Genomic DNA, 22335 nt, shown 5'->3' with positions numbered 1-22335 from the left:
ATCTCTGGCTCCCCTCCCACCCCCCTTCTTCTTCACCTGGCATTTGGTGACCAACCACCACGCACTACGCGAGTGGGCGCACTGAAAGTATTTTGTGCTACGTAACCCGCAACGTTAGTCGGATCTCGTGCTGCCCCCCCCCCTCCTCACCTTGATCCCATCCAGCAACACCGCAAGCAATCATCTGTTGCCTATCTTCACCACAGCTGCCGGAACACTGCCCTTCGTAGTGCACACTCCTGCAGAGACTACTACACGCCGATACACGTATATGGGCTGCTCCTCTTTCGCAGGCCCGCATAAACACGCGCCCCATCACCGCACAGATGCTGTTCGTCCGGGGGGGCTCCGTTAGGGACGGTGGGGAGAGCACCGCCCGTCGCCTGTGGGGCTTCGCAAAGTCGTACGTGACACACGTCGGCCACGCCTATCTGGAGTTCCTGGGCCCCCTCCTACTGCTTGTTGCCGTAAACATGGCTGTCGAGACGCACGATAGTGAACGCTTCGGTCTTGGCTGGCTCTACTGCACCAGCCTGAAGGATGACCGTGTGCGCGAGGAGAAGTTCCCGTCGTACGAGCCGAGCAGCGCGGCTCAGCGCCGCCGCAGCGAGGCCGCTAGCGCTGTCGAGTACGCGGCATCAACCGTCTAAGATCTCAGCGACAAGGCGGCATATACGTGGGTGAGGGAGAGCAAGTGGGGCTCAGCGCACGAGAAGGAGCGCGGACGATGCTGCAGTAGCGATGTCTGCCCACCCACCCACCCCCCCCACCCCCTTGTTCTTCGACACGCTCTTCACCAAATCCACATCGCAGCCCGCCATCTTGTCGGCCGCCGGGGTCTCTCCTCATCGCCTCAGTGGGACTCCTTCACCAACGCGCCGTTGTTGCTTCCCGTGATGTGCTGTGCCGTGCCGGATGGAGTCACTGGACGGCCGCGGGTGCGAGTCCTCTCGCTTTGCCTTTGTTGCCCCTTCACCGATGGACAGGCACGCACGCCTGCCGCTCCCTCGTCTCCGCCGCTTAGCAATGCTCCTGGTCACGTTAGATGAGTTGTACAAGGGACGAAGGGCAAGAGTAAGTCGCGACGTGGGTGGCGGGGCGGATCGCCGTGTGTCTGCTGGCTCAGCGCCTGCGTGTGTGGGTGTGCGTGTTTCTTTGTTTTACTAAGAGGAAGAGTATGCCTAAGTGTGGCGCAGCCGTGCACTCGTCGTGCGTCGCGCGCCCTGTCCCTCACCTTCCCTTCCTGTCACTACACGTGTCGTGTGATAACAACCGCAAGCATTGTGATGCAGCGCGGCGCAGTCGCACCACGGCGGGGGCGCGTCGCCTCTCCGTACTCCGCCGCTCACCCAAACTTCCCCCCACACACACACCCACACCCTTTCACGGGCATCCGACATGCCACCTTTCCCCATCTTGTATGCGTGTGTGTGTGTGTGTGTGTGACCCCTTTTCTCCTCTCGCACTCGACTCACCCTCCACCCTTCTCTCTCCATCCGCGTGCACCTCCAGACCGTCCCTCCCTCGCTGTCTCTTGTGCATGTGTCGGAGAGTCACCACCACCACCACGCACGCCCACACACCCACACACGCCACACCTCCCTCTCTCTCCCGTCTTCCCTGCGCTCTGAGTCATTGCCAGTGTGCGGTCAGCAGTGCCAACAGCCCGCGCCGGCTCTCCTCTTGCTGCTCCTTGCTTACGTGTTCCCCCACCCCACCCCCTACCCTCTTCTCTCTCTCCTCATTGCCTTTTGTTTTGCTTGTGGCCGCCGCTCAGTGCTGCTGCTGTGTGCGCGTCGTGGTGCCTCCCAGCCTCCTCCTCCTTACAAGTGTCCCTTTTTTTTAAATCAGCTTCTGTAGTATACCGTAGTCTCTCCACCGCTCTCTCTTTATTTCCTGCGCCGGCGTCTCGGCGTCCGTGTGTGCGTGTGTGTGTGTGTGTCGTGGCACTTCGACGGAGCTGGTTTCCCGGTGCGTGCTGCACCAGTTGGTCTGCCACGCAGCGCCTCGAATCCCCGCCTCCCCGGCCACTCCTCTGGGCTCTGTCAACCTCAGCGCTCTCCATTCTATCCATACACACACAACACTGCACTGGTCACACGGCAAGATGGACCGCAGTATTGTCGATCGAAGGATTAGCTTCCGGTCCTCGTCGCCGTCGTCCCCGGCGAACCTGTCGGGCTCAGTGTCGGGGAGCAACGCGCAACTCAACCCGCACACCGGCAGCCTGCGTGCGCGGCGATTTCCATCACAGCGTGTGGTGTGCGCCGATGGAAACCAACACCCCTACAGTCACAACAACAGTACGTGCAGCGCCAGCGGCAGCATCGTGGCACTTGCGCGGTTGGAGAGTCAGGAGTTGTTTGGGGCCTATCCTGCGATCCCAACCCTGCAGCACCGTCACCCGGGCGACTCGATCGTGCCCCTCATGGGGCGGCCAAGCCTGGACTCGATGTGCGAGCTCTTATCAAACGCCTCCCCCACCTCGCAGGTGGCGGCCCCAACTTTTTCCTTCTACGCGGCCAAAGACGCCGTCGCCGTGCAGGAACACTCCACCCTTCCGAACCAGCACTCAATGCCGAAGAGCGTGACCGTCATCTACTCGCAGCCCTCCTCGCCCAGCGACGCCTACTTGCGCGGGACGGACTACGTCAGCGCCCGCGGCATATCCGTTACGGAGGACGATGCGAACGAAGACCGGGTGAAGGTGCGTGTCGAAGGCTACTACGAGCACAACGGTGTCGGTGTACTCATCCCGAACGACCTGCCCCCAAGCACGCTGCTCTACGTCCTTACCGCCTCCGACGGCCGTGATTTGATGTTCAAGCTCATCCAGTACAGCCTGCAGCTCACCATCTGCTTCCTGAAGACGCCATCGCTATTCTCGCCGGAGGCGCAGATACTGATGGGCCCGATGGCGGAGCGGCTTTACCGCAACTACAACACGATCCGCCACGGCCGCAGCCTGTTCAAGATGGGTCGCGGCCTGCTCAATCTCTTCACACTGCAGACCGTGTGCGAGCGAATGTGGATGAAGTACAAGAGCGGCATCTCTCGCGCCACATGCGCCGTCGTGATGCCCGTCGTATCGTGCCTGGAGAAGGGGCTAATGTCCATGGGGGCGTCGCCGTTGTGGGGCCAGTACTTGTCGTGTCGGCTGCTGCGCTGGACGCAGGCTGCCCAGGTTACGCCAGGGCAGGGCCGCAGCGAGGAGCCCGAGAACTCAACGGTCCCGGACTGGCGCACTCAGCAGCGCGCGCATGAGCAGCCGTCCACGCCGTCGGCAAAGGACACACTGCTGACGGACGGCGTGTACACCACGTCTGGTGCGGAGAAGGCTGAGCAATCGGTGACGACCATGCAGGCTGCCAGTGGGAGTGTCGCCGGCCTGAAGTCTCTCAAGGGCAACGTCGGCTTGGCGCTGAAGGAGGTATATGACTGCGCGGGCGGCGGCGGCGGCGTCGGTGGCGGCGATGCGTGGTCGTCGCAGCCCACACCTCCATGCGCGACGGTGGATAGTCAGACAAGCACGTCGAGGGTACACTCTGAGCAACCGTCCCCCGCCACGGGCGACGCCGCGGCCAGCAAGGGCGTGGGTGAGCTTTCGCTGCTTCCGTGCGCGCCGTCTGGTGGCCTGTCGGCGGAAGGCTTGGGCAGAAGGACATCCGAGATTGCCACAGCGGCGCCAACACCGAATGCAGAAAGTAAGCGCGAGTTCAGTGACCCTGGTGCGCTGCTGTGCATGCCCTCCGGCCCCGCTGCGGGCTCCGCCTCCACAACGTCCTCTGGAGAGGAGGGCACCGATGCGCCACGAGCGAAGCCGCCGCACGTCATGGACACACTGTCTTTCAGTGTTGAGCTCGGCCACCAGCAGCACCAGCGGCACGGCCTGACGCCGTCCACCACCGCCCACCCCACAGCCAGCACCTTCAGCCTCGCGACGGCAGCCACGGCCCCCACACTGAGTGCGCACTACACGGCAGACGGGGTCGACAACGCCGGTCGTAAAACACTTTTACACCCTCTGAAGCAGTCCTCGAGCATCAACACCCCTACCCCCACCGCAAACAGCAGCATCACGGGCGACGATGTGGGCGATCACCTCCACGAGGGTGTGGAGAGTAGCATCATCCACAACGGAACGCCACTGATGCCTGCGGCGCGCTCGCCGTCTTACGGATCCATGACGAGTCAGCTGATGCCGGAGCTGGCGAGTGGCAGTGGTTTGACGCCTGCAGATGGCCCCCTGTCAGTGCCGAACAACTGGCGCATCGCCTGTGCGCCGACCGTACCGCCGAGTCGCTCCGACGGGCTTGTCGTAACCGCGACGCTGACATGCTCCTCCGTCGAGTTACTGAAGCCGCTGAAGCCGACTGAGGCGCCCTCTACGGCGGCATCGCCGTCCGAAGAGATGATAAAGGTGGACGGTACCACGAACTTCAGTCTCACACCCAACAGCACCGCCACGCGCACGCCGCCACCGCAGTCGTTGTCTGCGGCGGACATGTCCACGAGCATCCAGGCTGCCACGGCGTCGTTGGTCGACAACACCGGCACGGAGATTTACAATATCGAGCGGAACGGCCGTCACGCGTCGCCCTTGCGCGATTGCTGCACGGTCTCCATGCCCGCCGCCCAGCCGCCGGTGACCGCCGCTCTGCCGGCCTCGGAGTTGCCTGCGACGACACACACGAGAGTTGCCGCCGCCCTCAACGACGACCCCGCGCTGCCCGCGGCAACAGATGGCAAGGAGAGCAACATCAGCATCATCTCCTCCAACACGTCCAGCTGCTTGCAAGAGCGTCAGGGCAACCATGCCGAGGCGCTCTCGACGTACTTTCGGGAGGTGCAGCCGGCATCTGCCGCGCTGCCGGCACGATGGCGCAAAGGCGTGTTGCAGTTCAACCCGGTGCTCATGACGCTTCTCGGCATCCGCAACTTGGCTGCGGCGTGTCGCCGATTCCTGCGCGACATCACTCTCATCTCCACGGAGCGCTTTGGCACCCTGAGGCTCGTCCAGGTGCACCGCCACGCCATCACCCACATCATCAACCGCTGCTGGCTCGTGGTGTCCATCATTGACCTGCTGCTCAATACGATGCGGCTGCTGCAGCCGGGCTGGGTCAAGTACGCGACGGCGCGGCAGAACATTCATTGCCGGTGCGGCTGCTACGGCGACGACGACCCGTCTGACAAGGTGTGGCGCACGCACGGCTTCATTGCGCGGCGCAAGACGGACCTTTTTTTCCCTCCGCTGGATCTCGACTACGGTGCGCCGTTTGTGTCGAGCATCTCCTACATGGAGGCGGCGGATCCGGCGCAGCTGATGGCGGCCTGCCGACGTTGTGGGTGTCTCTACCGCGAAATCCTCTCCGAGTCGGATCAAGAAGGGGACAAGGCAGAGGCAGAGGCGGTGGATGTAAGCGGCGGTGCTTCGATGCCGCCGTCACGCACGCCCGCCGCAATGTCGAAGGCGGCAGCGTCCTTCAGCGACGACGGCCACCATAAGGGGGAGAACCACCGTTCCGCCACACGGAAGCTCCTCTGCACGCCAGGCTTGGAGCGCGAGAAGCCGCGTTGGGTGCAGCTATACAACGAGGAGGTGATGTCGGGTGAGTCGCAGCAGCAGCAGCGCCTTCGTAGCCCTGGCGCGCGGTGGGAGAAGCAAAACCCCAGCAGTGAGGAGCAACAGGACTCGTCCGTGGAGCAGCTGGAGAAGCCAGTCAGCAACAATATGCTGAAGAGCTCCGCCGGCGAGAGGCAGCCTGCAGACGAGATGCGCCAGCGTCGCAAGAGCGGTGCGGCTCGTGAGCGTCCAGCCGAATCCTCGGCTGGTATCCTCTTCGTGCCGTGGATCATGCGGAAGTTTTTCGACTACGTATGGCTGCTGCGCGTGCACCCGAACCTGGCGTCGACGGTTCTCCTGGAGGCTCGCTGCATCGCCGAGCTCTATCTCTCCTACAAGTACTGCTTCGGTAACTTCGAAACCTTTATGTCGGATGCCCCGCTGCGTGCCATCCTTAACCCGTACGGTGCCTTGGCGGGCATCGTGAGCGCCTCCGTGGGGCTGCTGCGCGTCATCGAGAGCGCGCCATCCTCGTAAAAAGGGGCGCGAGCGACAGCGAAGTGTCTGTGCGGGCATGGGGTGCGGAGCGAAGGCGGAGACCGCCAGTATTGATGGCAGGCTCTCCCCAGCGTGTGTGTGCGTGTGCGTGTGGGCATGAGGTTGTGTTCGAGGCTGCTCCGGGCGCTGTGCAGGGACGCACTCCGTCGTCGGTGGGCTGATGAGCCTGTGGGCCGTTTCTGTACGTGATGCCTCTCGTTGCTTGCCACCTTTTCTTCTTCTCTTGCTTCACGGCGTTTCGCTGCGTGTGCGACCCGGTGGTCGCCTGTTGATGTGTCTTCGCTGGATACCGTGCTGTGTGTGTGTGTGTGTGTGTGCCGTATGTTAGTGTTTCTCGGCGCGCGGGCGCACGTTGCCCACTGTTGGGGATTTTGGGCGCACTCTCCGTGTTTACTCTTGTGGCGGTGGTTGTAGTAGTGAAGGTTGCTGCGTGTGTGCCGGACGCGCCGCGCGGTTTTAAGGCCACGATAACAGTCCATCTAGCGCACATCCGCCTCTCTCATCATCGCTGATGGCGCTGTGTGCATCGGCGTCTGCCCTACCCCTTCCCTCTTGCGGTGCGCTGCGTCAGCACACACTATGCACAACAGCGGCAATGCAACGGTGCTGAAGGCGTCGACAGCGCGTGTCGTCTGTCCATCGCATCGAAGGGTGAGCTGCAGAGTCGTTCCAAGGACAGGCATCCGCCGTCCCCCTCCCCCTGCCCTCCTCCTCCTCCTCTCATCCCCATCCCAATCCCTCGGCACAAGCAAGCACTCTTGCAGCAGTTCTTGCATGTGCCCATGTATAGGTACCCTTCTGTGTGTGCGTGTGCGTGCCACTGTCTGTGAAACGAAGGGGGAGACGGCAAAGGTTATGCAAAGTGAGCAGCGATGTCAGTGCCTTGGACTAGCATTATGTACCGTTACATGTGTTTGATCATGTGTGCCGCGAGTCGCCCACTCCACCACCACCACCACCACCTCCTCCTCCTCCCCCCCCCGCATCCTATCGGCTTCGTGTCAGTTTCGGGGTGTGACGGCGTGCGCTCAACGAGGCTTCTCCCCTCCCCGACACCCTCCCTCCCTCTCTTCCCCGCTCCTCCTCAGTGGGAGGTGAGAGACTACTAAAGTCGGATCCCCGACGCGCATCTACGCTAACTTAGAAGACGAAATTCGCTTTGGTGTTCTTGTGTGCGCCGCACAGCACACGCATCCGCCTGCCCCCCCCCTTCCCGTCTCCCCCCCGCGCCTCCCGTCACCCTCCCCCTCTCTCTGTCATCCGCTTCGCATAGGCGGTGCAACTGCAGAGATAAGTGGATGGCGATGCGGGGCGTAGTAGGCACGACCCCGCCATGCCCATCCATGTCTGTGTGCTTCTTGTCTAGCCCATCGGTACGAGAACGAAGAGCAAGTGATGCCCAACGATGGGGAGGAGGGGGGTTGACGGGGAGCGCCACTGCGCAGCGGCGCACCGTTGCTGTGACACGCGCCAACCCCCTTCCCTCCCCTCTCTCCGTTTCGTTGTGTGCCTGGACAGGTGTTCTTGTGTTCCAACGAGCGGGAAGGAGCACGAGGAGGCAAACTGCGCGTCGCTGTTCTACGGCGCCGGTGCGGTGGGGCGCAGGCCGTGTTCGTCCCGCTTGCTCGGTGTGTTTGGTGTTTCTATTGTCTCTCTTATCCATCATCTCTTGACCCTCGGTGCGCTCCCCCCTGCTGCTGCTGCTGCTGCGAAGAGGAGTCAGCAGAGACCTGCTGCCTTGACGGTCGTGAGTTTGGCCAGGTCGAGCCTCCCCTCCCCCTACACACACACACACATGCATGCATGCATACTCCCTCTGCCTCCTGCTCGCAGACGCGGCAGCGTCCGTGACCACCGCGTTGACAAGATCTGTTCATACCTCTCTTTTCCCAGGCTTCGCTCCCCACCCCAACCCCCCTTCCCTTCCCCGCGCACGTCGTAGCCGCTTGCCACGATGTTCTTCGATGTGTTGGGTATCACGGCGGCGTACACGCAGTACATCACGCCGCTGCTGCTGCTGTTGTCGCCGGAGTCGCTCCCGTCCTTCTACAATTGCGCCTTTGGGGGCAATTCGGTATATGATGCTGAGCGCGTATGGTAAGATGGCGGCGGTGTAGCGGTACGATGAACCCCCCCCACTCCGTGTACATCCGCCTGGCTGGCTCCCGCTGAACACTCGAGTGCAGTACGTCTGCGGCAGCTGCGCAGGGACGCGGTGGAGCTGGAGCGGTTTATCGACGAGGAGCGAGAGCGACGAGGGAGCCAACGCATCACGCAGCAGGTTGTGGACCGCCAGGGGATTGACCTCGCCACCGTGGCAGCGGAGCGTGTGCAGTCTGGTATTCTTCGTTACCTGGAATTTCAGCAGCGCTGCCGGTCCCCCTCGTTGTATGGGTGATCCTTCCCATTCCGCTCGTTGGCGCGCCGGCGATAATGCTGGTGGTCGGAACGGTGCTGTCGCTGCATGAGGAACGCCGCCGGGGCAATCCCCTGCAGGTACGACTCGTGCAGAAGGTGGCGGCGGCCTACGCCATGCCGGAGGCGTGGGGGCAGTAAGCGCAGAGCAGCAGCTCAACGCAGCCGCACCCGGGCGACAGCGAGGCCGGGGTCAGCGCCACTGACAGAGAGTAGCAGCCGTCTCAGCAGACAAGAAACCCGAGGATGCGGGAGGAGGACAGCGATGGCGAAAAAATGCGGCCATGCGGCCCCGACAGCACTCCACGGGGCCAGATCTCCTTCAACGACAGTCCCCTGGCGTCGGCAGCGCCAGCGGGCATCTCGACTGCCACAGGTGCCAGGGTGGCGGCACTCCCGCAATACGACAGCCCCAATATCGACCCCCTCGGCCGCGCACCCGCGGACATGGCATTGAACCCTGCCGCCCCGTCGGTTCACCACCCGAAGTCGGCGGCAGGAAGACTCCTATCGCCGTCGTTGCCAACCCCAGACTCCACCGTGCACTCGCACTGGCCTTCGCCGAGTCGCACCTGCAGCGCCACGAGTCGTCGGAGGCGAGCACCGAGTCCCGACAAGACCACGGCAGCGTCCATCCACCCCACCACGATCACTACCACGGCTTCTACCCATGCCTCCTCGAGAAGGATGCACCGCACCAGCACCCACCAGGCACGACCGGCGCCACTCCAGACACAGAAGTGGCAGGAATCTGTCAGGTCTCTCGGCGCGATTGCGATCGAGACAGTGGCGGCGCCGTTCCTCCTCTTCCGCGGCCGCCAGCCCTGGCACTGCCACAGCTTGGGCAGGGCCGACAGGAGGTGCGACGACACGGTAGGCATTGGCCGTCGTGATGGGGACGCATCTTCCACGGCTGCCTCCTCCACGATGAGCCCGCCACCGCTCTTCCGGCGCGAGAGGACGCGTACGGAGGCGCTGCAGGTGCGCCCAGCGGTAGACTCCCTGCCTTGTCCCTCTTAGCTTCCGCAAGCGCGGCGTCGACGTCAACGGTGCTGCATCCTCAGCGAGAGGGCCGCAGCGACAGCGGGGTGGCCCATCCGCTTCAGCCTCTCCCTTCGGCACTGGGCTGCTTCGGCTGTCGCATGCGCAGCCGCTGCAAGCGGATGGCAGTTGGATCGGCGCACCGCCGCCGGCGCTGACACTGGCCAGCCATGGAATCTCCACTCCTAACCGGCGTCCCCCCCCCCACTCATTCCTCCTAAGCGTGCGTGCCGGCAACGCTGGAGCTGTCCGGTCAGCGGCATCAGTGGTTCGTGACGTCGCGGACACAGTTTCGGCATGGCAGCGTCGCCCAGCGCCGCCGCTGGTGAGTACGCGCGGGAGGCCGAAGTGGAACTCGTTCCTTCCCTTTTCTTTGCGCAGCACCTGCGTGCGACGTGGGGGGTTGGTGAGGCGATGTCGCTGGTGCCCGTCGCTCAAGAGTGGCACGGCGCTTGTCCAGCTCTCTGACCGGCGTCCTGATGGACGCACAGTTTCTATGGCAGAAAACGCGGTGGGGGTGGGGGAGGCGCTCCCAGTGGCCCGCTCGTTACCGTGGCAGGCCCCCACGTCGCCACGCGTATCCCAAAGAAATCCGCTGGCAACCGTCTCCGCATCGCTAGCAAACCGCCGTCATGATCGCCCCTCCGCCGCCGCCGCCGGCGACGACGACGACGGTGTGCGGTCGTCCGGTGGCCGGGCAGTACTGAATCACCTGCAACAGGTGCTGAACAAGATGGTGTGCAGCCTCTCGCGCGAGTCCGTGCGTGACCCTCGCGCACCTCACGACGGCACCGGTGGGAACGGTGGTCTGGGTCCGGTGCTCAGCTTCACCGAGGTTTACGCTCGGCGGCAGGCCTGTGCCCGCGGCGTGGCAAAGAGCGGACTCGAGCTCCTGTGCACGGCGCGAGAGCTGCTGCAGCAGCAGCAGCGTGAGGGCGCCGGCAAGGCGTTCTGGGGGAAGCCCGACTGATGCAATGCTCGGCGTCGTCGACGTACCAGGAAGTACACCCCCGTGGTGTTTACCCAAACTCCCACTGCCGCCGGTAACCCTCGACGCCTCGTCGACTGCAGCTGGGCTGCAGTCGTCGCAGCGGATCATATGGTGTCTGCAGAGGCAGCACTCCGTGCCACTCGCCGCACAGCAGCACGGCGCGGACATGGAGGAACGCTTTCATGGCAGAAGTGAGCGGCCGCCGCGCCTCTCTTGGTGCAGACAGAGACGCCTGTGCCGCTGGACACGGCGATGTGCCAACTGAGTGCAAGCGGCAGCAGCGGGCTTACCGTCCAGGATGCGCATCGCTACAGCAGCCGCAACAAAGTGGCAATGCACCCGGGAGTCCCACTCCTCTCCAGCGAGGCGGGCTGCGGACAGGAGGCTGGACTTGCAGTCACGCTGCCCTGGCTAAAGCAGTGGGGGCCGCTGCTGACGAAACTGCTCTGCGAGACCGTCAAGGACGACGAGGACAGAGCCACGGTGCCGAGAGCAGGAAGAGCAGCAGCGGTGCCGGTGGCAACGGCAGCGATGGTCGCCGTGTGCGAAGAATGCGTTGGCTGGTGCGGCGACGACGAGGCGAGGCGTTGGCAAAGGGTAAGGGCCGATCTTCTGACGGTGGCGGCGGGGCTTCACTATGACGTCTGCCTCCTTTTGGTGAGGGCGCATGGCAGCTGCGCACGCAGCATCAAACAACTCTGCACAAGCCGGACGGCGACGGGTCGAACAAGGCGGCACCGGTGGTGACCCAGCGGCCGACCACCACCACCCACACGGGGGGAGAGGGGGAGGGCTCTCTCTGCGGTCGCAGACAGCCGGGCGTTCGCCTCCACCTCACCTCCGCAACAGTCCCTCCTGGCATCCGCAAGCGCGCTCCGTGACCCCGGCCGACCCGCTCATTCAACAGCTCCGCTGCCTCTACCTACTGCGAGAGCGGATGAAGGGGTTGCACTGGGGAACACTGCGAGCAGCTCACGGCTGTGCAACGCTACATGGACTACGAGGTCAACGAGGCGGTGCGGCGGGTGATGAGTTTTCTCTTCCTTGTGCTTGGCGTCGTCGTCACGATAGCGTTGACCTCCGCCCTGTGTGGCATGCTGGACACGTTGGACTGGACCTTAACTAACGGCGTGCAGAGATCCAATGACGCGATGTGGTTGTGCGTTGGCTGGGTACGACAGCTGGGACCACTTTACACGAAACTGCTGCTGCACGTCCACGACGGACGCCGCCGCGCGCTACCCGTACCACGCCCTAGGCATGGAGAATTTGGGTGTGGGCCAACGGCGTGACGAAGGAGCGGGTGCGGCGCGACGGGTACGACCACACCATCATGGATGGGTATGCCGTGCGTGAGCTCTGCGGGATGGAGTTCAAGGACAACTGCGCGGTGGTTGTGAGCCAGGGGACGGTCCGGCTGGAGGACTGCGACGCCGCCGCCGTCTCAGAGGATGCAGTGCAGCGCTGGTGACGAAGCGGCCTCTTCACCGTGAACAAGAAAGGGAGGAGAAGGTTTATGCTTTATGCGCGCATGCCGTAAGGGGTGCAGAATCGAGCGGTCCGTGGGCGCATGGGTCTGTCATGTGCAACCACGTCCGAGAGGACGGTGACAACGTCCAACAAGTCCGTGCCCGAATCGCCTTCTTCAAGGCTCTCGGAGTCGGAGGAGGAAAAGGCGGCGCGTGGGCGTTTCGCCAATGCTGGCGATGTTGTGGCGCACGTGGACAAGAAGGGAAAAGCAGTCCAGCATGCCCAACGGATGTGGTCTCCCACCCTCTCCCCCTCACTGAAGCTCCGCTTCCCCCTCCCCCTCTCCCCACACACACACCGCTATCTACTCAATACCAATCACATAAACCCGACGACTGGTGTGTGTGTGTGTGTGTGTGTGAAGCGCACCATACACGGACCCCATCACCACGAACACTGTGCTCGCCTCTCGCTCGTTCTTTACTGCCTCTTTCGTTTCTCGCTTCGCTTTCCCATTCTCCAGCCCTGACACCCACGCGGATCTCCCCCCCCTGCCTCTCTGTGTCTCTGCGCCCGTCTCTTGCATATTCTCTGCCCTCTCGCTCTTAGGCGCGCACGACACATTCCATCGCAGGTGGCGCGTTGATCCGTACGAAAGCACCGCCACCCCAAACCCCGACCACCACCTCCTCCTCTTACTCCTCCCTCTCACCGTGCGCATACCTTTGCGTGATCACAGCACCGTCAGACGCATCGAAGAGAAAGTGAGAATGGCGTGCGCCTCCGTCTGCGAGGCCATCCTCACGTTCTTGAGAAAGTTTTTCTCGCTGATACTCGCGATCGCGATGGCCTTCTTCACGATGATGTACGTCATCGGCGCTGGCGTGGTGACCACCCAGGCGAAGAGCTTCAGCAAGTCTGGCTTTGCCCATTTCTTGGGGATTGTCTTCTCGATTATCTCCGTGGTGGGGTACCTTATCCTGCACTTTGTGCCCCGCAAGGCGTACCGCCTTCTTTACGCCATCACCTTCCTGATGCTTACGACGATGTTCCTGGTGGCCCACTCAATGGGGCTGGCGGCGCCGGTCGCGGCGGACTGCAACGCCGCCGGCTCGCTGAACTTCACCGGCAACTATACCGGCATCGGTAGCATCGGATCCATACTCGATGACAACAACGAGAACGTGACCATTGGCCGCCTCGGCGAGCCGGTGGCGCAGTGCAAGAGCAACGCCCTGCTGTTCGCCGCCGCCTTCGTGAACATGTTCCTCTACGTGATTGCACTCTTTGACGTGCAGACGGTGCTGCTGGCCCGCGTGAAGTCGAAGACGTACGGCGAGCGCTTTGTGGAGATGGGCATCAGCAACTAAGTGGCATGGCAGTGGCATGGCACAACGGGAGGCGCACACGCACACGCACCTCTCCCTCCCTCCCTCCCCTGCATCTCTCCGTCAACCCGCTCGTCCGCCTACGACTTCTCGAGGGTCGTTGCGCATGCCTCTGCCGTTCTGCCTACACGTCAGCGTGTCTCCGCGTGTGTGTGTGTGTGTGTGTGTGTGTCGTGCAGGTCTTTACGGTGCCAAAGTCTCTTCCCTGTTCGTTGCTTTGTTATTTTCATTCGTGTCAGTGTTGTGCGTCCCTCGCCACCGCACACCGTCGTCATCATCTTTTGTGTGCGCACTCCCTCTGGGCTGCTTCTCCGGGCATGTGTGTGTGTGTGTGTGGATGTGGATGTGGTCGCAGTGGCAGTGGTGGTATGGTGAGCCCCCCGCCTCCCTCCCTCCCTCCCTCCCTCTCTCCCCCCATTCGCTTCCTTGGCGATGGTTGTCGAGGTCGGAGTGCGCGGGTGTGGGAGATTTGGTTGGCGGGCTGTAATGGCGTTCGCCGTCGTCTTATTCGGTGACTAAAAAAAGGCAGAGCAAGCGTGCACCGAAATGGATGCTGAGGGCATGCAGGTGTGCGTGTGTCTCGGCGATGAAGGTGCAGCGAAACGGCGCGTGTGCGCACGCCTGTGGATGAGCGTTAGTGGTGGTGACTGGCGGAAGAAGGGTTGGCCGAGAATGCACTCCTCCTCCCTCCCCCCTCTCTCTCTCTCTTCTTATACCCCCTGTCCTCCTCACCGGCACCGCGCCACCGCCTCTGGCACCTTCTCTGGTTGTTGGCTAGACAAACACATTGGAGACGGCTAGCACGATGCGAGTCAAGCACTCCTCACGTGCGCCCTCGAGTCCGTCCCGCTTTCGCTTACGATTTTATTTTTATATCGTCGGCTCCCTGGCATGGCCCCGCGAGCGCGTCTGTTCTGTCTGGCGAGTGTCGGTGCTGAGGCAGCCCGCCCACTCCACTGTCCCTACGGGCTGCGGTCCCTTGAGGTCATACCTTGGCGAATGTCTCTCGATGCTCTCTCACGCGTATGTGGGCTCACTCTCCCTTCCGCCCTCTCTGCTCGCCTCTCGCAACACACCTAAAACCTTTACGCAGCTCTCACAGCTACCACACAACTACCGCGTTGCTTGCTTTTCCGTTCTCTGTCACTTTCCCTCTCGTCCCACCCCCTTTTCCCTCATCACCTCTACTCACTCGTCGAGACACGCCAACGATACATCCCGCTGTCGAGCCTGAGCCTGTCGGCGTGCCACTTGCAAAGACCATCCCTCCCCCCTCCCTCTCTCTTCTCGCTTCATCATCACTTTAAAAGGGGTATAACGCAGTCGGTGCACCCGCCGTCGTCGTCGCGCACGAGTACCCAAAAAAACGACAAGGCTTAAGGTTTGAAGATGGAGGAGACCAACCTCAGCTTCAAGATCGTCCTCATCGGCGACAGCGGCGTCGGTAAGTCGAACCTCATGACGCGGTACACAACCAACGAGTTCAACCAGGAAACCCCGTCCACCATCGGCGTAGAGTTTATGACGAAGAGCGTCAAGATTCAGAGCCGCGATGCGAAGATCCAGATTTGGGACACGGCCGGTCAGGAGCGCTTCCGTGCCATCTCGCGCTCCATCTACCACGGCGCGAAGGGTGCCATGCTCGTGTACGACATCACGAACCAGACCTCCTTCGACTCCATTCCGACGTGGCTGCAGGAGCTGCGCGTCTTTGTGCCGGCCACCTGCTGCATCTTCCTGATTGGCAACAAGTGTGATCTGGAGCACCTGCGCGTTGTGAAGAAGGAAGTTGCCGATCGCTTCGCCCGCGAAAACGGCCTGTCCTTCCTCGAAACGTCTGCGCTGGAGAAGACGAACGTAGACAAGGCCTTCGAGTGGCTCGCCAAGTCCGTCTACGAGGTCGTCGTGACCCCGCAGACCCGTGAGGCCGACCGCACGGCGCCAAAGCAAGGCAGGACGGTCAACATGAACCCCAGCGAAAGCCCCGAGGCCAAGAAGAGCAGTGGCTGCTGCTAAGGCCGGAAGTGGATGGTGAGGAGCCGAATCACGGATGGGTGCGAGCGTCTGTACGTGTTGTGGGTGGCTGCGTCCACCGGAGTCCTTCCTACTTTGGCTACAGGTAGACGCGCGTACTACATGCGCCGCCTGCGCAGTGGGGGTCGTGGTGTTTATATATGAATGCTGCTCGTGTGGCGAGTATGTGTACGTGTGCCGAGGTGAGAGAAAGTGTGTGTGTGTGTGTGCTTAGGCGAACCTCCCTCCCTCCCTCCCAGTGCGGCTCTCTGGACTCGTTTTACTTGCGTGTCCCCGCCACCGCCGTTCTCACCGCGCACACACGCACTCCCTCTCTGTCGAGTGCGCGCACTCGTGCATGCCGGTGTGTGTGTGTGTGTGTGTGTGTGTGTGTGTGTGTGTGTCTGGTGTCTGCCTTGGCAATGCCACCGCTACCACCACCGCCCTCCCTCTCCTCCCCCACGCTGCTTGTGGGCGGGACTCGATGCACGCACGCAGGCATGCAAGCGCAGCTGCAGGCGTAAGCACCACCAAGCAGCGGCAAGAACCGGCAGACAAAGAGGGGAAGGCGCGAAGGGTGAAGGGCGCTGTGAGCACCACTATAAAGAGCACGAGGGGGAGAGGAGGGGGGAAGGGTGGCAACGGTGCGTTGCCGGGGAGATGGCGAAGTGGTCAGTGGATACACACGCACACACACACTCACAGCTGTGGAGGGGAGGAGGGGGTAGGGTGCGAATGGAAAGGATGCAGAGCGAGAGAGGGAAGCGAATTTGATGACGCGGTTCGTCATATCGCCGCCTCCGCACCCTCTCCCTAGGGAAATCGGGTATGCGTGTGTCCGTGTATGAGGCGCAAGGGGGGTGTGGGAGGAGGTGGTCTCACTCGTATGGACACGGGCGCCGCGTCCTCGTGATTTTGTTTTCTCGCTTGCCCTCCGCGCGCGCGTCATATCTGTCCTCGGCCTGTCCTCCTTTTTCTCTTTTGTTCTTCATGTCCCCCCTCCTCTCGCTCTCTCTGTCGAGTGCGCGCACGTGTGTGTGTGTGTGTGTGTGCATGTGTGCGTGTGCTACTCAGAGAAGCCAGCGGTTAGTTGAGTGATGCAGAGGCACCTCATGAGAGAATAAAGTGCGGCAGCATGAGCGAAGGGAAGTCAGGGGAGGGCGACGGGTGCAACCGTCTGTATCATTGTGCGGAGTGACAGCTGCCCCTGTCTCTGCTGTACGCTAGCCGCTCCCCCCTTACTCCTCGGCTTCCTTGCCAGGCCGATGCATCAACGCATGCCCCGAGCATGCATCGAGGTGGCCCACGATGGACACCTCTGGCGGACGACCCCACCGCAGGCGTGCGTGGGAGAACGCGCCTTCAAAAGTGTGTGTGTGTGTGTGTGCCTGCGCGGCTGGGTCGGTGTGGCTGAGCATGCGCGTCCCTTTCCTTTCTCGGTGGGGGAAAGCGGAGGCTCAGTCGGCATCCCCCCAAACGCCCAGTGTGACACACACACACGCATACTTTCTATCCTCCCCTCCTCCTCCATCGCTTCTTCTCTCTTGAGGATGCCGGCACCTCGACCACACACAACATCCACCTGTCCCTGGTGGACAACGTCGGCGGCCGCCCATCTTTCTCTCACCCGGCAACGACCCCCCCCTCCACCCCACCTCACTTTCACACGTAAGTCGACCACCACGGCCACTGGGACGGGGGAGCCACAACACATCTCGCAACACCAACCAGGTCTGCGACGACTCCCGTTCTCCGAGCGTTGTCTCTGCCGCTGGCGTCGATCCTCCTCTTACCGTCGTCGCCCTTCGTCCCTGTCTCTCCTGTTTCTCTTGCCAGTGAGGAGCGCAAAGGTGGCCCGGCGTGCCCATACACGTACCAACGTCTGCAGAGGGGCACCATGCAGCCACTACAGCGTCACTCCGCGGCGTCGCCGTCTCTGGCCTCCTCTGCAAGAGTGCCTCTCGCGCCGCGGCAGCAACCGTCTGCTAAAAGTAGCGTGGGGCTCATCCGGTCCGCCTACGCAGTTTTATACGACGTGCATGCCCGCGTCACACAGCTCGTCGACGAGGCAGAGGCGTATCTTACCGGTGCGTATGGCGCGACCCTGACGGCGACGCCCAAGGCGAGGGCGCAGCCCTCCAAAGACACAGCGTTGAAGCAAGACAACACGGCCTCCGTGGCGGCAGAGTCGCTGCTGCAGCGCTGCATAGAGATGCAGGAACTTCTGCAACGCGAGGGTAGAAACGCCGCCGCCTCACAAAGTCCAACAAACCATCTGGCAAGCGCGCTCTCCGTGCTCGCGAAATGCCTTCCATCGGACTGGAAGGCTCTTTTGGTGGTGCAGCCAGAGGAAGCACGCGCCGGCGGGGGGGTCGGTGTCGCCGCGGCAAGCGCACAGGAGGCGTCGGCGGCAGCTCCAACGCAGGAAGAGGCCGCGCTTGCTGCAGACGGCAACGGCGCCAGTGGCGAAGGCACCTCAGCCTTCCCGACGAAGCGCGGTGCCTCCAAGGCTGCTGGGGCCAGTTTCGCGGTGTGTCCGTCCGACCTTGTGCAGCTAGGATTGCTGCTGCGCCGCCAATGGACGCTCCAGCGTGACCTCGACCTCCTCGTCCTGGCGCTCCGCGATATCTGTGCTGTGTTCGCAGTCGGGAGGGCAGCTGCAAGCAGTGGGGATAACTTGAGGGCGTCTGCAGCCGAGGATGTGCCGCCGCCGCTGATGACGGTGGCGGTGACTCTGGCCATGCTGCAGCTGCCACGTACATGTGCAATGCTTGAGGCGCACGAGGAACGCATGCGGGCGGAACGGCTGTCCGTCGGGGGCAGCCCAGGCGCAGCCTATTCGTACCCCTGTGTCGCCACGGTGCTGCCGGTGTGGCTCTGTCGTGCTTCGTACCCCAGAGCCACATGGCGGGGTAGCGAAGATACAAACGTGCCATCGGCATGTCGCATGACGGCGGCTCCTGTGAAAGCGGTGGTATCCGCGTTGGCGTCTGCGCGGCAGATCACGAAACAGCTGTTCAAGTGGGAGGCACACGTGGCCCGATACGTGAGCATCGTCCTTGAAGCGTCGCCTTCGGGTTCGTCGCAGCAGCAGCAGCAGCAAGACGACGCTCCCAGCGGCGTGGGCAGCCTTTCTGCTGCGGGCGCGGCGCCACCGCTGCACCTGTCTGACAGGGACCTCCTCTTCGATGTACAAGCCAATATGAGCCTCGAGCATGGTGCCTGCAATGAAGTGCAGCTCCTGTGGCTCACCGCGGCGGCAGCTGTCGTGGCGGCAGCGGCAGAGGCAGATGCCTCTCGTGGTGGCGCGCTTGACGTGGGCGGCGGCGCTCTCGCCTCCTCCGGAGTCCGGAAGCGATGCGACAAGGTGGAACGGACGCTGCGCGCGATCTGGTCCACCTCGGCGGTGGCGCGTGCGCTGCTGCCTGGAGTGCTACTCCTGCTGGGCTGCAGTGCCGCTCGCCGTTGTAGTGGCCCGGAGAAGCCGACATCGGACGCCCAGTCGAGGGGGCTGCATTGCTGGATGGAGGCCTACTCGCGTGGGCGGCAGGTTCTCGGTAGTGCGCACCCAGTGGTGGAGGCAGCTGCTGCGTTGCTTCCCAGCTCGGCTGTGGTTGCCACTGGCGAGCGGCAAGCCCCAGCATCTGCGCCGGCATCGCGCACGGCGGCACACCTCCAAGCGTTTATGGCAGCACCGTCGAACGCTCGCAACAGCGTCACGGCGCGTATCGGCGACGAAGACGCCCCGCTGCCGCCGCAGCAGCAGCAGCTCATGCCCACCGGCACACTCACCCGCCTGCCACCTCTTCCGCCGTTGCTGATCTCCAGCCGGAAGCCGTCGCAACTTGCACCCGCACCTTCGTCGCCAGCCCTGTCGTGGCCGCTGACATCCGCGCCGACTTCGACGGCAACGGCGCGGTCCTCCAAGAGCGGGCCACCACTTCCTCTTGGACGTACCCTCCCGCTGCCCCTAACCGTCCCCTCCACTGCGGCAGCCGCTGACGGTGTCACCAGACCGTTTCGTCACCCATCGCTGCAGCCGTCGCTGTCGAGGTCGAGGCTCCCACGCAGTCGGTCACTGCGGCACTGCTACCGACTGCAGCAGCCAGCGGATGCGTTTACGCTGCGCAGCGACGTGGAGGATGCCGTATTGGCTGCTGACGAGAAGGAAAGCGCAAAGCAGAAGAAGAACGCCGCGCGGCGCCGCAGGGAACAGAGAGACCAGCTGCAGTCCCCGACGGCGACTTTGCTACTCTCCGCCATATCCCCAAAGACCGCCGAGGCTGCCGCGACCCGCGCATCGGAGGTCGACGCCGGCGGCAATACCCGTCGGCAGACGAGGCGTGACCGCCAGTTCTTACCCGCTCCAGGGGCACCAGCAAGCCCACCCGACGCCGCCGTCTCGCCGACTTTGTCACAACCGAAAGTGGAGCTAGATTCGCAGCAGCAGCAGCAGGACCAGGAAGGCAGTCAAGAGCTTCAGCAAGGCGATCTCAGCGAGGGTGCGCCGCTCGACCTCGGCGCCACCCTGCAAGGTATCCGAACAGTCGAACCCGAGGCTGAGCAACAGCACGATAGTGGCGGTGGCGGTGACGGTGGTGGTGGCGCTTCCGACGAGGAAGCTGATGGTGCACCACTGCCGTCTACGACCAACTCCGCCGCCACCGCCGATCAGCATCGCGGCTCCCTCTGCACGGGCAGACTCAGCGGCAGCAGCCACATGCAGCTCAGAGGAAGCAGAGGTGCACCACACACACATGTAGTCGATGTTGCCGGCGCTGTCGACGAGAACGCCAAAGAAGAGGCGGAGGCGGAAGAGGAGGAAGAGGCGGAGGAAACGCTCCCGGAGCGAAACGCGCGGTTCCAGCGTGAGGTGATCATGTACTACGCCGCGCTCAACGAGCGGCGGGTGAGGGCGGCGCTGATACTTCAGCGGGCATGGCGCTCGAGCAAGGCGCGTCAGATCCTGCACGCCTATCGCCAGGTCCTGTACCAGTATGTCTACACAATTCAGAAGGCGGCCGCGCTGGCGATTGATGGCTTTCTCTCGTGCGTGGTGGAGCAGCGCCGGCGTCAAGCAGCTCTGCACGCGCGCGCCGTGGCCGACGCTCGTCGACGCAATCAGGAGCTGCGGGAGGTCTCTGCCGCCCGGCGGCTTACTCGTGCCGCGCGGCAGTGGCTGCAGCGACAGCGCGAGCGGCGCCGCCTGCGCAAGGAGCTTGGCATCGCCCACGACACACGGCTGCGACTGTACACAATCGCCGCCGTCAAGGTGCAGCAGTGGTGGCGCCGTGTGGTCGTCGAGAAGGCGTACTGGCGCCGCCGCACACTAGAGGTGGAGGAGCAGCGTCGCCTCCAGGCGGAGGCAGAACGACAGGCGCACGCGGCAGCCACAATTCAAAAGCGGGTACGCGGCATCCAAGCGCGTCGTTACGTAGCGCAGCTGCGCGAAACTCGCAAGGCTGAGGAGCTTGAGCTTTGCCGCCGCCGCGATGCCGCCACAACAGTGCTGACGATTGTACTGCAGGAGTACGTCCTGCGTCAGGGCCGCCTTCACCGAGAGGCGTTGGCGCTGGAGGTGAGCAGGGAAGAGGCGGCGCAGCGCATCGCGGCGGGTTGGCGTCGCTCTGTTGAGCGTCGTCGCCTAGAACTCGCGGTGGAGCGCGCTCGACAGCTGCGCACGTCGTCGACGTGCATTCAGCGGGTCTGGAGACGTTACGCCGCGGGGCGCCAACGCCGCTATCTCCGCCAGCTGCGCCACACACTGCAGGAGGAGCGGCTGTCGCGCGAGGCGCATACTTACGAGGTTATTCGCCTTCTCCAGTGCTTCGGTCGAAGTGCGCAGGCGCAGCTGCTCGTGCGCCGCCTCAAGGCACGTCAAGGGCGCACCTTCATCGAAAACCTCTTCCTTGTTCAAGCAGCCGGCCGCGGTGCCTTGACCAGAGCAGAGATGGGTCGGATGCATGTAGCGGAGCAGGCAAGGCAGCGCGCCGAAGCCGTGGCCCTTGAAACGCAGCGCTGGCGCGCCATCTGTCTCTCGCAGGCCCTCCTACGAGCGCATGCCTCCGCAGCCCTGGCGCAGCAGCGGCGGCGAACGATGCTAGCAGAGAAGCTTGTGGTGCGCACCACCGCAGCACGCGAGATGCGAGCAGACGCTGCGGCTACAGTGCTGCAGCGCGCCGTGCGCCGGCACCAAATGCTGCAGCGCACCGTCGCTGCCGAGGCGGAGGCGGCAGCCGCGCTGGCGTTTCTGAGTGGGATGGCTCACCGTCTCCAGCAAGCGTGGCGCGCGTTCGCGGCGCGGCGCGAGCGGCGCTATCGTGCTGCCGCCGCGGCGCAGGGCGCGCGCAAGCGGCTCGAGCGGGAGGAAGTGTGGCACCTCGTTTGGCAAGATCAGTTCACCGAGCTCGATATGCTCTGTGTGCTTGAGCGCCAGTACATCGAGGAGCAGCAGCACGTGGAGCGCGTCCGGGTCTACAGCTATCTGTGCAACCCGAACGGTGCCACCTACGACAAGTGTTGCGCTCAGACACCTGGTGCCTTCAACGCAGACGCGGACCTATTGAAGTGGGCCACCCTGTACGACGAGTGAAGTGAAGGCGGTCTTCGAGCACCTCTCTTCCTCTGTGTACGCACGACTTGGAGCGTGTGCGTAGGTGCCGCTGCGTGCCTCCTCTCTCATGTTGTTACTGTTTTACTATTCTTTGCTACATGTACAGCCGGAGACACCTCCCCACACACACCACCACCACCACCATGCTTCGCCGTCTCCACCCGACCGGCCCTCCACCCCACCCCGCGCACCTCCTCGGGCGTTTCGTTTGGCTGTCGAGCGGGGGGGCGGCTCCATCACAAGCGCGACGCACAAGCGTCGACAGGATCAGTAGTGCGGG

At 63.3% G+C, this 22335-nt stretch overlaps 5 protein-coding genes and 2 pseudogenes across 5 annotated transcripts, besides 2 other annotated features; all 7 read left to right on the top strand.

Moving 5' to 3' along the window:
* Nucleotides 1–326: 326 nt before the first annotated feature.
* On the top strand, nt 327–650 carry LMXM_10_0945 (conserved hypothetical protein; the record flags this gene model as incomplete). Its single annotated transcript, XM_003872883.1, has 1 exon — nt 327–650. One exon carries the CDS (start codon nt 327–329, stop codon nt 648–650), a length of 324 nt encoding a protein of 107 aa, XP_003872932.1.
* Nucleotides 651–2107: 1457 nt separating this feature from the next.
* LMXM_10_0940 (conserved hypothetical protein) lies at nt 2108–6103 on the top strand (the record flags this gene model as incomplete). Its single annotated transcript, XM_003872882.1, has 1 exon — nt 2108–6103. The coding sequence occupies one exon, from the start codon at nt 2108–2110 to the stop codon at nt 6101–6103; it is 3996 nt and encodes a 1331-aa protein (XP_003872931.1).
* An 803-nt stretch (nt 6104–6906) lies between these two features.
* Nucleotides 6907–9432, top strand: LMXM_10_0935 (annotated as a pseudogene).
* Nucleotides 6907–9432: a sequence feature.
* Nucleotides 9433–11159: 1727 nt separating this feature from the next.
* LMXM_10_0930 lies at nt 11160–12042 on the top strand (annotated as a pseudogene).
* Nucleotides 11160–12042: a sequence feature.
* A 769-nt stretch (nt 12043–12811) lies between these two features.
* On the top strand, nt 12812–13411 carry LMXM_10_0920 (conserved hypothetical protein; the record flags this gene model as incomplete). The annotated part of the gene is made up of 1 exon (XM_003872881.1): nt 12812–13411. One exon carries the CDS (start codon nt 12812–12814, stop codon nt 13409–13411), a length of 600 nt encoding a protein of 199 aa, XP_003872930.1.
* A 1407-nt stretch (nt 13412–14818) lies between these two features.
* LMXM_10_0910 (putative Rab11 GTPase) lies at nt 14819–15445 on the top strand (the record flags this gene model as incomplete). Its single annotated transcript, XM_003872880.1, has 1 exon — nt 14819–15445. One exon carries the CDS (start codon nt 14819–14821, stop codon nt 15443–15445), a length of 627 nt encoding a protein of 208 aa, XP_003872929.1.
* A 1894-nt stretch (nt 15446–17339) lies between these two features.
* Nucleotides 17340–22034, top strand: LMXM_10_0900 (conserved hypothetical protein; the record flags this gene model as incomplete). The annotated part of the gene is made up of 1 exon (XM_003872879.1): nt 17340–22034. One exon carries the CDS (start codon nt 17340–17342, stop codon nt 22032–22034), a length of 4695 nt encoding a protein of 1564 aa, XP_003872928.1.
* Nucleotides 22035–22335: the final 301 nt, after the last annotated feature.

Source organism: Leishmania mexicana, chromosome 10 (assembly GCF_000234665.1).
Source record: "Leishmania mexicana MHOM/GT/2001/U1103 complete genome, chromosome 10".
In the NCBI taxonomy this organism is placed as follows: Eukaryota; Euglenozoa; class Kinetoplastea; order Trypanosomatida; family Trypanosomatidae; genus Leishmania; species Leishmania mexicana.
This window is presented reverse-complemented; position numbering and strand designations above follow the sequence as displayed.